Genomic DNA, 15689 nt, shown 5'->3' on the forward strand with positions numbered 1-15689 from the left:
AAAAAAGCATCCTTTCCCATTCATGGCAGCTAGAAATAAAATAAGAAAAGTTTATTAACTCAAAAATCTGCTGCCAGAGATTCCGCCTAATGGTAGGGTTAGCTTTGCCCTTGTTCCTTTACATTTTTGTAATGTCTTGATCTTTGCCTTCCCCATCCAGTGGTACTTCCTTAAAATGGATTATAAAACCTTCTGCCCTTATGACTCCATTTTAGATCAGTATCTATGCCCAGGCTGATCATGTCCTAATTAGCTTTGATACTGTTGTGACACTTCAGCAAAGAATCGTTACCTTGTCGTGGTGCTGGAGCTTGAGCACCTCAATGATGCCATGAGCTAAACCGTGAAGGGCCACCCAAGACGGGAAGGTCATGACAGAGAGGTCAGACTAAATGCGATCCCTGGGGAAGGTCATGGCAACCCACCCCAGTATTCTTGCCATGAAAACTCAATGGATCAGTACAACCAGAGATATGTTGGTATACTATCGGAAGGTGAGACCCCCAGGACGGAAGATGGTCAAATGCTACTGGAGAGGAACAGAGGATGAGCTCAACTAGCCCCAGACGTGATGATGCAGCTAGCTCAGAGCCGAAAGGACGGCTAGCGGCCGACGGTGCTGGTGGTGAACGGCGAATCCGATGTTCTAAGGATCAACACACCATTGGAACCTGGAATGTAAGATCTATGAGCCAGGGCAAATTGGATGTGGTTATTGGTGAGATGTCAAGATTAAAGATAGACATTTTGGGCGTCAGGGAACTGAAATAGACTGGAATGGGCCACTTCACATCAAATGACCACCAGATCTACTACTGTGGACAAGAGGACCACAGAAGAAATGGAGTAGCCTTCATAATTAATAGTAAAGTGGCTAAAGCAGTGCTTGGATACAATCCAAAAAACCATAGAATGATCTCAATTCGAATTCAGGGCAAGCCATCGAACATCACAGTGATCCAAATATACGCCCCAACCACAGATGCTGAAGAAGCTGAAGTAGAGCAGTTCTATGAGGATCTGCAGCACCTACTGGACAACACGCCTAAAAGATGTTATTTTCATCACGGGAGACTGGAATGCTAAGGTGGGCAGACAAATGACACCTGGAATTACAGGTAAGCATGGCCTGGGAGAACAAAACGAAGCAGGACATAGGCTGATAGAATTTTGCCAAGACAACTCACTCTGCATAACAACCACTCTCTTCCAACAACCTAAGAGACGGCTTTATACATGGACTTCACCAGATGGACAACACCGAAATCAGATTGACTACATCCTTTGCAGCCAAAGGTGGCGGACATCTATACAGTCGGTAAAAACAAGACCTGGAGCTGACTGTAGTTCCGATCACGAACTTCTTCTTGCACAATTTAGGATCAGCCTCAAGAGATTAGGGAAGACCCACAGATCAGCTAGATATGAGCTCACTAATATCCCTAAGGAATATGCAGTGGAGGTGAAGAATAGATTTAAGGGACTGGACTTAGTAGATAGGGTCCCAGAAGAACTCTGGACAGAAGTTCGCAACATTGTTCAGGACGTGGCAACAAAATACATCCCAAAGAGAGAGAAAACCAAGAAGGCAAAATGGCTGTCTGCTGAGATACTAGAAGTAGCCCAAGAAAGAAGGAAAGCAAAAGGCAACAGTGATAGGGGGAGAGATGCCCAATTAAATGCAAAATTCCAGAGGTTAGCCAGAAGAGATAAGGAATTATTTTTAAACAAGCAATGTGTGGAAGTGGAAGAAGACAATAGAATAGGAAGGACAAGAGACCTCTTCCAGAAAATTAGAAACATTGGAGGTAAATTCCAGGCCAAAATGGGTATGATCAAAAACAATGATGGCAAGGACCTAACAGAAGAAGAAGAGATCAAGAAAAGGTGGCAAGAATATACAGAAGACCTGTATAGGAAGGATAACAATATCAGGAATAGCTTTGACGGTGTGGTCAGTGAGCTAGAGCCAGACATCCTGAAGAGTGAGGTTGAATGGGTCTTAAGAAGCATAGCTAATAACAAGGCAGCAGGAGACGACGGCATCCCAGCTGAACTGTTCAAAATCTTGCAAGATGATGCTGTCAAGGTAATGCATGCTATATGCCAGCAAATTTGGAAAACACAAGAATGGCCATCAGACTGGAAAAAATCAACTTATATCCCCATACCAAAAAAGGGAAACACTCAAGAATGTTCCAACTATCGAACAGTGGCACTCATTTCACATGCCAATAAGGTAATGCTCAAGATCCTGCAAGGCAGACTTCAGCAATTCATGGAGCGAGAATTGCCAGATGCACAAGCTGGGTTTAGAAAAGGCAGAGGAACTAGGGACCAAATTGCCAATATCCGCTGGATAATGGAAAAAGCCAGGGAGTTTCAGAAAAAGATCTATTTCTGTTTTATTGACTATTCTAAAGCCTTCTTCGCTGGAAGAAACATTAACAATCTCAGCTATGCAGATGATACCACTTTGATGGCTGAAAGCGAAGAGGAACTGAGGAGCCTTATGATGAAGGTGAAAGAAGTGCAAAAGCTGGCTTGCAGCTAAACCTCAAAAAAACCAAGATTATGGCAACCAGCTTGATTGATAACTGGCAAATAGAGGGAGAAAATGTAGAAGCGGTGAAAAACTTTGTATTTCTAGGTGCAAAGATTACTGCAGATGCTGACTGCAGTCAGGAAATCAGAAGACGCTTAATCCTTGGGAGAAGAGCAATGACAAATCTCGATAAAATAGTTAAGAGCAGAGACATCACACTGACAACAAAGGTCCGCATAGTTAAAGCAATGGTGTGCCCCATAGTAACATATGGCTGCGAGAGCTGGACCATAAGGAAGGCTGAGAGAAGGAAGATCTATGCTTTTGAACTGTGGTGTTGGAGGAAAATTCTGAGAGTGCCTTGGACTGCAAGATCAAACCAGTCCATCCTCCAGGAAATAAAGCCAGACGGCTCACTTGAGGGAATGATATTCAAGGCAGAACTGAAATACTTTGGCCACATAATGAGAAGACAGGACACCCTGGAGAAGATGCTGATGCTAGGGAGAGTGGAGGGTAAAAGGAAGAGGGGCCGACCAAGGGCAAGGTGGATGGATGATATTCTAGAGGTGACGGACTTGTCCCTGGGGGAGCTGGGGGTGTTGACGACCGACAGGAAGCTCTGGCGTGGGCTGGTCTATGAAGTCACGAAGAGTGGGAAGTGACTGAACGAATAAACAACAACTGTTGTGACAACTAGATAAAAAAATAGATTATTTCAAGAGTTTTGACTCCCTACTCAGGGCTTGGTAATTTTCAGAAGTTGGACATCAGCTGACAGCACTTAAATTGGAAATTAGCTAGGAGCCTTTCCAGAGCCTTGCCCATGGACCAACCGTACAAGAAGAATTTTAATACTGCCCACATGATACTCCATTAAAAATAAAACATGTGATGATCTTAAAAAGACAAAACAAAACAGAAAAACATCAGCAATTCTGCCTGAGGAAAGTTTGTGGCATTTAAATTCTAAACATTAATGTTATCATCCTGTACAAAAAACTAATTAACTAACAGTTTCAACATATATGTTTGTTTGTGTGTGCACATATGCATGCATATAAACAAAACTTACACGTTAGGTACATTTTTGCATTATTATTATTATTATTATTATTAGCGCAAATCAATTCATTGTATTACACACACACAAACACGCAATTAGGTGTCAGTGATGTTGTTAAGAAAACCAGCAAATGGTAAATTCAGCATTCATTAAACTGATTAACTTCAGTTCGTATTGACTTGTGCCAGTTTTAAAGAGTAATTAGATATTTCATCATAACGACATCTGACTTACATTTTTTGGTACATTTCTCTTTAAAAGAGTTTGCTCATGCACTTTGTGCTATGTAAGAAAAATAAAATGTGCTGATTGTGTAAGTATTCCACATCCACCTCCTTAACACATAAGGAATAAAAGGGATAAAAGCCTTCCTATCCATTAACGTCAGGCTGCTATGACCTGACTCAGCTTTTAACAGAACACAAAATATTTAATTTTCTCCCTGAAATCACTGGGACTTTAAAGAACTCACTTTAGGCTAGACTAAAATAGCAACTTATTTGATGCTAAATTATTTGTGGCCGTTTTTTTCCTCTTTCCTCCCTATAGGAAGATAATAGAGAAGAGTATCTCTTAAAAAGGGAGAAAAGACAGAATGAGAATTCTAGTTAATTCCAGTCCTGGATTATTCACATTTACCTTGGCAGTATGTCTACAATTCATCAAAAAACACAGTGGCTAGACACCAGCCAGAGCATAAAACACAAAACTAAAAGAAGCTTTTCAAGATCAGAAAATGTGGAGAGAGCTGGTCCATGGAATTGCCAAGAACTGGACATGACTGAATGGATATCATCATCATCATCATCATCATCATCATCATCATCACCATCATCATCATCATCATCATCATCATCATCATATCTACAATTAATCTAGACTAAACTCTTGTACTGCTGTATATACCCTAACTTTGGCAAAGCCATGTACAGTGGCATTTCGGTAAGAGTTTGGACCCAAAATCTGAAGGGGGCTTGAAAATGAGTTTTCCCCCCCATTAATCATGCAATAAGTCATTATTGGAACAGTTTCAGGTCCAGTTCAGAATAGAATGTTCCATTATTAATCTTCTCTTCTGTTTTGCAACTCTTTCCCAACATTTAGATGGACTAATAGGAGGAAACAACAGGAAAAGCTGGTGCTATTTCCTGCCCCAGGGATTATTTAGGCTTCCTCTTTAAGGATCCTGACTTGGGAACTCTTCTGGCTTGGAAGTGTCAGTTGCTGGTGAAGATGCTGGCAAATGCATTTCCATTAACAGAAATAAAGTTCCTTTCCACTTAATGGATGACAGTAGAAGCCAAGGAGAGTTGAGTTGAAGAGCAAGGGATTGGTTGCCCTAGCTTTGTCTTTCCAAACCGTTTTTTTTTTTTTTTTTTTAACTCAGGCTTAGAAAGAGTGGAGGTTGCTCCTTGAAAGAACTCAAGAGAATCCAGAAGGAAATGAGGCAAAATGGGCAGTGGAGACATTTTTATATGGTTCAGTTTTTGGCCACTATCCTACAAAGCAGAAATCCAACAGCATTTCAGCTTGGTTATCTTTCTGAACTTCTAGAAGTATTTTACCAAATCTGTAAATGAAACTGCTTTTGATATAACTTATCATGCAGCCAGGCTATTTGAAGGACTGCCTCTCCCCAGTTACATCTAGCCGTCCCATCCGGTCTGGCAGAAGGGCCATGTTGCGGGTTCCATCCACTGGAGAATGTCACCTGATGGGACCCAGGAGGAGAGCCTTTTCTGCTGCTGTACCTGCCCTATGGAACATCATTCTCCCTGAGGTCAGAGCGATCCCAACCTTGCTGGCCTTCTGGAAAGGCCTGAAATAATGGTGGTGCAGAGCTCATAAAATGGCTATATTGTTCCTGAACTGACTCTGCTCTCCCATTGATTGTAAGGTATGGTTTTAATTGTTTTAATGTTTGAATGGCTTTTTTTTTCTGTTTGTTTCTTGGTATTGTTTGTGTTGGAACCTTGTAAGCAAGCCTCCCAGAGTCACATATGTGAGATAGGCAGGAATATAAATAAATAAGTAAATACACAAACTTCCCTGTCAAGAGTGGAAATAAATGAATTAATAAAAAGTCTCTGTTCCTGCATTAAGAGCTTTGCAATCTTTTTTTCTAGGGATGGGGGAATCAAAATTACTCTCCAGAAAGTAGGTGAGTGATAGGACAAGAATGAAATATAAATGAACATAAATTATGGCAGATGTAGTTAATATAATTACAACCCATGTATTTAATAATTTATTCTCTTAAATTAAAAATCATATATTTTTTTAACCATTTGCACCTACCGGAGGAGCAGTAGTCTTCACATAAGGCTTGGGGACCTGATATGGTCCTGGGACCTTATTTATTTATATTTATTTATTTTATTTTCTATCCCACCTTTATTATTATATTGTGTGTTAAAGATATTCTAGAAAATCCTTGGGACATCAAACAAGCTAAAAGTAATACTGAACACTTTATATACAAACTGTCATATGGAACTCTGCTGCATCTTGATCTGCTTTTAGAATTCAAGGTGATCTCAAAAGCCATGTGTGCTATTGCTGATGAAGTTCAGATGATCAACACAGGAGGGGAACAGCTCTCTACAGTAGTGTAAGCCTTATGCATGAAATAGTATCCCTTCTGGATCTCAGCCCTTGTTTCCAAATAAATCCCCCATGTCTAGATCTGATTTCTGTGGAGCTCTTTGCATGCAATGGAATGTCTGACGTTTTTGTTCATTTGATTGTCACTTAATGTTAGGGAGAAATTGATCAAATGTAGCTTTCTTAATGAATAAAGTAAGACCTTCTGGAATGTTTCACCAACAGGCTACTATTAAAGGCATCCCAGGAGCAGCAACAAAATTTTGGTTAATTTTCTTTTTCATTTCCATGGTGACCAAAAATCATGTCAGCCTCATGGATGTGACATGCCACACAGCTGCCATGGTGTTTATACATTGGAACTGAAAAGCAAATACATTTATACATAGTGTCATACCATGTTAAACAAGGAATTAATTGAATCTGCCAGATCTGTGTAATGGGATGCATTCTTGGCCTTTTCCAGACCTACCAATATAGCCAAATGATATTCAACAAAGCTTTTAAGGTATACATTCAGTGGTGTGAATTGCTAGGTCTCCCATCTGATGAAGAAAAATATGAGGACACTAGATTTCTAGACTGTGGTCAGGATTGTTTCTGGGTGAGCTAAAACCTTTTAATCTCTCAACACCCATCTGAGGAAGAATAGGACTGCAGGACAAAGTGACTCAACCAGGGTTCCAATTGCACCCACAGACATCCATTTACTAAGATATAGTTTACTATGCTGTATCTATAAGTATGGACTTTGAGGAAAGGGAATAGGAAGAGTATTGACACTTTTGAACTCTGGTGTTGGAGAAGACTTCTGAAAATACCGTGGACAACCAAGAAAATAAACCAATGGATTATCAAACAAATCAATCCAGAGTTCTCACTCAAGGCACAAATTACCAGGCTCAAATTATCATACTTTGGACATGTTATGCAACCTAATTCTCTGGAGAAATCTATAATGCTGGGAAAGTTGGAAGAAAAGAGAAGAGGATGACCAGCAGCAAAGTGGATGGACTCAGTTACAGTGGCCATGGGTGCACCACTGGAAGACCAGTGGTTGGGGATAGATTCTCCTAGGGAAAATTCATCTACTGTATATGGTTACTAAGAATCACCACTGACTTGATGTAGAGTAGGCTTGTGGCCAGAATTAGTTTTTCACCCATCATTAAAGTAAATAAAATAAAATAATAAAATAATAAAATTCTGGCTGACTGTTGGACCATATGAGGGGAGCCAGGTGAAGTAGGAGGGAATTCATTTTCCTATGAGCTCCATTCCAACTTTTGTGTTGTTGTTGTTTTGCCAACCTTCGAGGAGAATAACAGTCCTATAGTTTTATGTCCAATCAATCAATCAATCAATCAGTGGTTGATGGATCAGTAATGGGGAATCAGTTGAAGCAGGAGGGAGCTACTGATCAACAATTGGCATGTCAGCCCCATCTCAAGTGACATGTTGGGTTATTTGTTTTTAGACTCAAGACTATAGATTTCCTGGTATCAGCCCTTTGAAATAGGCCAGGTCAAAAACAAGCCACAGCGGGATTCCAGAAATGCTATTTTTTGTTGCAGGGTATATTAACAGAATCTTGACAGCCTGTCCAAGTTTCCCTCCATTCCATCTTATACTAAATAAAATCAAGGCTGGGTTATTTTGAGTTTCTTTCTTATGCTTCCTTCTATCTCAGGCCTGTATAATCATTTCTCCAAGTCCCTCCTGAATGGCTGGCTCCTTCCTTCCCTCTTTAACATCTGTCTAACACCTTCCCCAAGATCACCTCTACATTCCTTTACAGCTGGTGAATGGCTAGTGGGGCATAGAAGGCCTATGTGTAGGTCCTCCCAATTTTATAGAGCGGCCTATCTCATTAATGTGACTCTGGACAGCATGCAATGAAAACAGAACAGTTAAAAATAAAACTTTAAAAACCATTAAATAATTAAAACATAAATATAACTAAAACCACAGGAGAGTGCCTTCAAGATCTTACATGCAATATAGCCATTTCACAGGCTTCCCTAAGCCTGTTGACAGAACCAGGTTTTATGGGATTTCTGGAAAATCAGTAGGGTCAAGGCCAATCTCACCTTGGGGTGGAGGTGGGGAGATGATGTTCCACAGGGCAGGCACCATGGCAGAGAAAGCTCACCTCCTGGGTCCCATTAGATGGAACTCCTTAGAAGGCAGGACCCATAACATGCCTCTCCTGCTGGACCTGATGGGATAGGTAGATGTAACCAGACAGAGGTGGTCCCTCAAATAACCTGGCCATATAGGGCTTTAAAGGTCAAAACTGGCATCTTGAATTGAACCTGGAAGCAAATTGGCAACCGATGCAGCTCACAGAGCAGAGGTGTAATATGTGCAGTTCTAGGAGTACACATAACTACCTGCACAGCTGCATTTTGCACCAGTTGAAGCTTCTAGATACTCTTCAAGGGCAGCCCTATGTACAGCACGTTACCATAGTACATCCTGGAGGTAACCACAACATAGTAACTGAAAGCAGAGCCTTGTTTTAACCACAATACATGATACTGGGTGAGATCGCAAAGGAAACTGTGAAATCCACCAATCACTGCCCTGAAGCTTTCCTTCTTAAAAGGGGTAAGAACATTAACATTCCCTAGGCTTGCTGCTGAGACACAGTAAATCTTGACCAAGAGGGCAACACAAACACATCACTATACAGTACTTTCCTGCTAACTCAAGGATGGGAGGAATTCATCTTAATGCAGCCATGAATAAGTGCCCTTGGTAGGGCCAGGAGATAAAACCAAAAGGTTTTGATTTAAATTTTACTTAAATCAAAGTAATTAAATGCAGGAATTGTTATTATTCCCATATATTTATCAATCTGCTCCTTCAAGAGGGAACTTGCAAAGGGATTCTGGAGGGCCATGCTCAAGTTTTCAAGGACCACATGAAGCCTTGGCAACTGAAGATGTGCACCTTTATTTTACCTATGGGATTCCAAACTGAATGGGAAATTTATGTAACTAATCCTGCAAGAAGGAAGACTTAGCAGCCAGGGGAGGGAAAGAATAATGATACTGTGGGGCAGCTCTTATTTCCTAGGTCCTGTGAGATGACAACATTTAAGGGAACGGACCTGGAGCATCCCCACCCTCTCTGACCTGGTGGAATGGGCAGATGCCCTCTGGGAGAGGCAATCCTGCAAATAAACTAGCTCTGTGCCATTCAGAGCTTTAAAGACAGTTTTGCATCCAACTATGTCTAGGGCAGTGCTCCTAAAGGCTACCAGATAACAAAAGGACTTTATGACAAAAAGTCCTGCTCCACTGAGAGAGTTAGTTGTTGTTGTTGTTGTTTATCTGTAAAACCCAGTCTGGTTTTCTTAAGGCTGTTCTGGTTTTATTATGTTACCCAGAAAACGTTTTCATTCAGTGTACAGACATATATGGAACCAACCTACAGCTCTGCATCTTAAACATAAGTTCAGTAAAAATCATCATCATCTTGAAAAGTAACACTATGGTACGGACTTGTCATCAGCTTAGTTCTTTGCTTTGGAAACGAATTCATCTGCTTTCAATGAAGTATACTGGGCTAACAAAAAACAATTGATGAATTCATGAATTAGTCAATGATATACTGATGCGAACATAATAAAGCCAAACAGAAGGACCAAAGACTGTAGTTCCCAGAACAAGAGGGCCTCAGATAGTTGGAAAACTGATGTCAGAAGAGTTAGATAAGCGGAAATGAATGAAACCAATTTTATGAAATTCCTAACGAAGATAAATCTGCTCGCTGAAATGAAGGCAGTTCCGATGTCTTCCTCCCCTCCTTTTATGTTATTTATTTTATTTTAAACAATCCATGTCTTAAAGACAGGAATATGTAAGGATCTATAAAAGAGCTTAGATAAAAGTGCCCAAGTACTCACACCAGCTGTTACAGACACACACACACACACACACACACACACACACACACACACACGGATGCACAGTGCTCTGAAAGCAAAACCTTCCAGAATTAATCTTCACTTTTCAGCCTCAAACCTTTGTAAACTCATGCTTTGTTTTAGCCCATAAATTGAGAGGCATATGTTACCCTCGATCTATGCACAGAACTCCCATTGAGATTAATGGGGCTTGCACGTTATTGGGAAGCTGTTTGCAAAAAGGGCAAATTAAACCTCTTCATTAAGTACAGAACAGGTGGTTTCAGAAGGAAATCTTTTTAAATTCTTGGTTCTTCTTTTCTTTCATCAATTGGAGGGAAAGAAGGGCATTTCAAGCAAGGGCTGGTTTTGAGGCATTGTGAATGGCATAGATTTCAAACCTCTCTGGTCCATTTGCCTGGATTTAAGCCCTACAATGTCTCTGTCAAGAAAATTCTTACCTACTTTATTCCTAGCCCCCTCCTCTTTTGCCAGATTGCAGGTGAACAGATGTTCCTTCCCACATTATCACCCTGCATAGTATCCATAGTATGCAGCAGTCCACGATGCCAGGAACAATAAAGAAACTATATTTCTCCTTCCTTTGGGGCATTAGTATCCTCCTCTTTTTCCCCTGAGCTGTTCTGTTGTTAGGTTTCTCCTTCCATCAGGAGGTCAAGAGAGGATACACAGCACAGACAACACATTGTCTTCATTTTCTTTATCCCTGCCATAACAACCTTGTAAAGGTAGGGTGGGCTAAGAGAAAGCAGCTAGCCCCAAACCACCCAGGGAGCTTCTAGATCTTGATTTGACTGAATGCCTTCAGTCTTAGGCCAGCACCTTCCCTGCCATAATGCACTGTAAAAAAAAAATCATTTATTTATAGATTTCCTGATAGATTTGTTTGGTTCAGTGATGCTCTGCAATCAGCCCGTGTATAATTCCCCAACTGTATTGGGATCAACAGGTATCTGGATCATTTTACAAAGACCCAGACCTATGTAATCCATGGATTTCTGCCTTGAAGAGAGCCAGTTTGGTCTAGAGGTTAAGGTGCTGGGCTAGAAACCAGGAGACTGAGAGTTCTAGTTCTGCCTTGGGCATGAAAGCCAGCTGGGTGACCTTGGGCCAGTCCCTCTCTCTCAGCCCAGCTTACCTCACAGGGTGGTTGTTGTGGGGAAAATAGGAGGAGGAAGGAGTATTAGGTATGTTTGCCGCCTTGAGTTATTTATAAAAAAATAAAATAAAGGCAGGATAGAAAATAAATAAATAAACAAACAAATAAATACATGATACAGAACATATGGATAAATATATACCTCCTTTGGAATAAATGCAAGGAAGGGTTGGACTACAGTCTTTAACCACTGGCCATGTTGGCTGGGATTGTTGAAAAGTAGGGCATGAAAAGTCTGTAGATCACTATTATGTACTAGTTGTGTCCAGATAACACAGCTGATCTCATGACTAGTCAACCACTACCCCAAGGGAAATATCTCTATGTATCAGCCATGAATGATGTCAGATGTCCCATGAAAAATGACAAGGGGCAATCTTTGATAACTTCTCAGTTGCTGCAAAACTGGCAGGAAGGCTGTCACTTCCTTTTGCTTTTTTTTTTTTTTAAATTGTCACTCATGTAGTAGCCTGATCCAAGGATAGAGCCAGGGGAGGCTTACACAGCCCATGATCTCTTTTTTCACACCCTCAGAGAAGTGAAAAAGAAAAGACGTGGCAAGCTACGTTCCTGCAGGTCCACCCTAGGTATTTGTTGTTGGTAAACAGAAAAAGAGGGGTAATCCTCTCATTTGCATTTAGTCATCCTTATTCACATCCATGGGGCTGCATCAGAGAAGATATTTTCATAATATTTTGACCTCCAGGAAACTGAACTTTCTTAATGCTGAGGGTTTGCTAGCAGTAACATTAGCCCACTTGGCATTTTTAAAATGTATTCCAAGTGCTCAAAATCAAATACATACTTCATTTCAATAATTCTTATAAAAGATGTCTAGTATTACTATCAAGCCCCACAATGACACCTCTAAGCACTGTGCAAGCATTCCCTTTATTGAACAAAGTCTGCAGCCTCAATGCCCAACAGTGCTAAAAGTTTCATTTACGAATGTCAAATCACACAACCACCATATCAGATGGGAAGGCTCAGTGTGCAATCTGTGCAAATGGAGAGCCTAGATCACACACAGGAACACCCTAGGCTTGTGTGTTTGTACTGGCTAAGTCCTTGTGCAAAACAGATCTTGATTTAAAAGGGAGGAAGAGTTGAACCTGCTTAGTGCAATTCCAGCTTCTCTCCCCTTCTTTCCATGCATTGAGCTGGACCCAACTGTGTCTACAGCTGAATTTTGAATGAGAATGGTCTGTCTCTGACAGTGCTTCACCACTACCCATGCCAACTCATACTCGGTCCACTTTAGGCATATCCCATCTGCATGAAAACAACTGACTAGACTTACTGCAGCCTGCCTTGTAGCTGAAGCCAGGCGGGAGGAGGAATCCTTGCTGGGCTGCTGCTGCTAGAGTTCGCTGGTCTGGAGGGAATACGGGTATCATTAATGGTGGTAGCTGACCTTGAACCTGCTGGACAAGAGGTGGTAAACATCAAACCAGATATTACAGCTTCTTCTTAACAGTAGCCTTAAGCCATTGAGACCACAATGTATTTCTCAAATATCCTTCCAGATGCTCATTGTTTATCTACATGAAAGTCTGTGTACAGAAAGGCACAAACTTCCCCTAGAGATGTTTCTTTCACTGGGTGAAGCTGTGTTCCTGGGATGTCCCAAGATCCTGAGATCTGGTGGAAAGCCTAAAGAGTTTCATGCACTTATTCTGCATACAATGTGTGACCCGTTTAACCATTAATTGGCCTTCTATACAGATATAATAGCTCAGCAAGACTTGGGAAGCTTATTTTTTACTACCGTCTTAGTCAACAACATCTCTCGAAAGTGGCCTAATACTTTGGCTCATGCTAGATTGAATTATAACTAATACAGGTAATTGGAAATTGGAGAACAGCTTACAGTATTTGATTTCTGAGACAATCTGAATTTGGAAGCGCCCCCACCTGTGTGGACCACAGAAAGAGCAATAGCACCACACAGATCTACTTTGAGTCCATTTGGAGCCCTAACAAGATTTTTCCATTTCCTGATCCCCCCATCCCATTCCATTTTTAGAGTCACTACCTTTTAAAAATAGTGTTATACAGTAGTATTATGTTATTGAAGCAGGAGATCTTTAATAATGACATGTTATTGTCCCGATAGAAGAGAATATGTGTAGCTCAGAGTTGACCTGTAGAGTCCTTGGTGCTCTCTGAGCTTGGTTGGAAAGGACCATGGAGATCTTCTAGCCCAACCCTGACCAAGGCAGGAGTCCTCAGACCATCTTGGACAAATGGTTGTCCAGTGTTTTCTTGAAAACCTCCAGCGATGGAGCACCCACAACTCCAGGAGGCCAGCAGTTCCACTGCTTAATAGTTCTCACTGTCAGGAAATTCCTCCTTATTTCCCAGTTAGAGCTCCCTCTGACAAGCTTCCACCCATTGCTTCTTGTCCTACTCTCAGGTGCTATGGGGAATAAGTCAATGCCCTTATTGCTCTCTGAGCTTGGTTGTATGCTTGCAAATGTTTCATTACCTGACTAGGTAACACTGATGATGTTACCTAGTTGGGTAGTGATGAGCACTGATGATGTTACCTAATTGGGTAATGAAACATCTGCAAGCATACAACCAAGCTCTGAGAGCACCAAGGACTCCACATGTTATTGTAAGAACTCTATCTCACTTGCCCAAAAGATTTCAGCATCTGTAGAGTAATGACCACTGTGATTCAACTGCTCTGCTTACAGCACAGTCCTATGGATGTCTGTTAATTGAACAGGATTTACTCTGAGGTAAATGCCTATAGGAAGGTATTTTAATGACCCTGGAATAATCCTGTTTCTAGCTTTTTTATATGACAAACAAACTCCTTTCTCCTTTTAGAAGAAAAGTGAACAGCTGAGTAGAATTTTTGCATTGTATTCTTTGGCAAAGCCCTATGGAAGAAGAAGGAGAAGAAGAAGAAGGAGAAGGAGGAGGAGAAGGAGAAGGAGGAGGAGGAGAAGAAGGAGGAGAAGGAGGAGAAGGAGAGGGAGGAGGGTTCCAAGAATGAAAATGACTTTGCCAAGCAAAGAAGCTTCAGAACAGAACTCAAAACACTAATAGAGAGACAGATGGTTCCACTGAAGTCTTTGCTGCCAAAAAAAAATTATATACAAAAAAAGAGAAAAAAAAACAGAGTGATATTATTGAAGCTGGCTGGAAAGTTCTCTGATGGCTGCAAACACTCTCATCCCATTTTAAGTGTTAACTTTGCCTCCAGGGCTAATATAAACTAAAGCAACACAGACACACCACACACTAGTACATCACCCCCACCCCTACCCCCACCCCCACCCAGCCCTACAAGTCTGCACTTGATTACAAGAGACTTCTGGATAGACTAGCCAATGTGTTGCACTAAGGCATCCTTGACTGGGAAAGGAGCCACTAGGAAAACATTTTCGGAAAAAAAAAAAGATACTGTCACTTCTTTTTTTCATACTGTTCTTTACCTCCTGAATAAATACAAAGAGAGCTTAATAGAGAGGAGAGGAGAGGAAGAGAAGAAAGAAAAGTGTCAGATGACAGAATTAAGCTGAATCTTGAAGGTAAGTACAGCAGAAAGGTGGGGAACAATTTACATGGAGACCAAAATATCTCAGTCAAAACAATGCAATTTTCTTTACAAGCTACAGCATAGGGCAAGGGAAAACTTTAATACCAATGTTCCATTTCCTTTCTAGAGTAAATAAACACTCAGGTAATTTCATTGTTACCAAAAGATAGCATAACAATGAGATATGAATGAAATGCATAAGATGGCTGGGTTCCCCCCATGCTGTATTTATTTTTGAGGGTGGAGGGAACTTTCAGCAAGGTCTGTTTACCTAGACTCGTTGCTAGGCTACACATGGGAAAACATTTAAAAAATAGATCCTCTTTCTCCACCTTTCTCTAGCTTGGTTTATAAGACATTACACTGGCACACAATGCCATCCTCTGCGTAATAGAAAAGGCTGGTCCATTGATTGGAGATATTGAAAGCTGACCATGCTTTCAGCACAACTGCCATGGTGGCATTGCCAATTCACGAAATGGGCAGGGTCAGTCACACCTCTTTCATTTAATAGAAAGTAAGCCAGCATGCTTCCAAGCTGCCATCAACTATCTTGGTGGGATCCCTGTGGGATCCAAAAGCATTTCTGCAAATCAGTGTGATGGTAAAGTCTAATGCCTTGCTTTGCAGCATGCCAGCTTTCATTTGTTCAATTAAAAAGCTGGATATGGGAAGGAACCTATAGGGCACCAAGACAGGTGTACATATGGGTAGATAAGAGCCTGCAGAAACCAGTACATAACCTTTCCATTGTGAGGGATTGTGGGGAGACTGGAAAGGAATGGAAGGGAGAGTAGACAAAATCACTCAGGATAGAAGGGGAGTCCA

The 15689-nt window shown here is 41.1% G+C and overlaps 1 protein-coding gene across 1 annotated transcript in view; it reads right to left on the reverse strand.

The window, feature by feature from the left end:
• Window positions 1-15689, reverse strand: part of SOX5 (SRY-box transcription factor 5) — a 412396-nt gene that overhangs the window by 155205 nt on the left and 241502 nt on the right. Inside the window, exon 6 of the mRNA XM_063308662.1 lies at window positions 12609-12729. Coding sequence (XP_063164732.1) covers window positions 12609-12729 — 121 coding nt within the window. The remainder of the gene's footprint in view (window positions 1-12608; window positions 12730-15689) is intronic.

The sequence above is a fragment of the Candoia aspera genome, chromosome 7, assembly GCF_035149785.1.
Source record: "Candoia aspera isolate rCanAsp1 chromosome 7, rCanAsp1.hap2, whole genome shotgun sequence".
NCBI lineage: Eukaryota > Metazoa > Chordata > Lepidosauria > Squamata > Boidae > Candoia > Candoia aspera.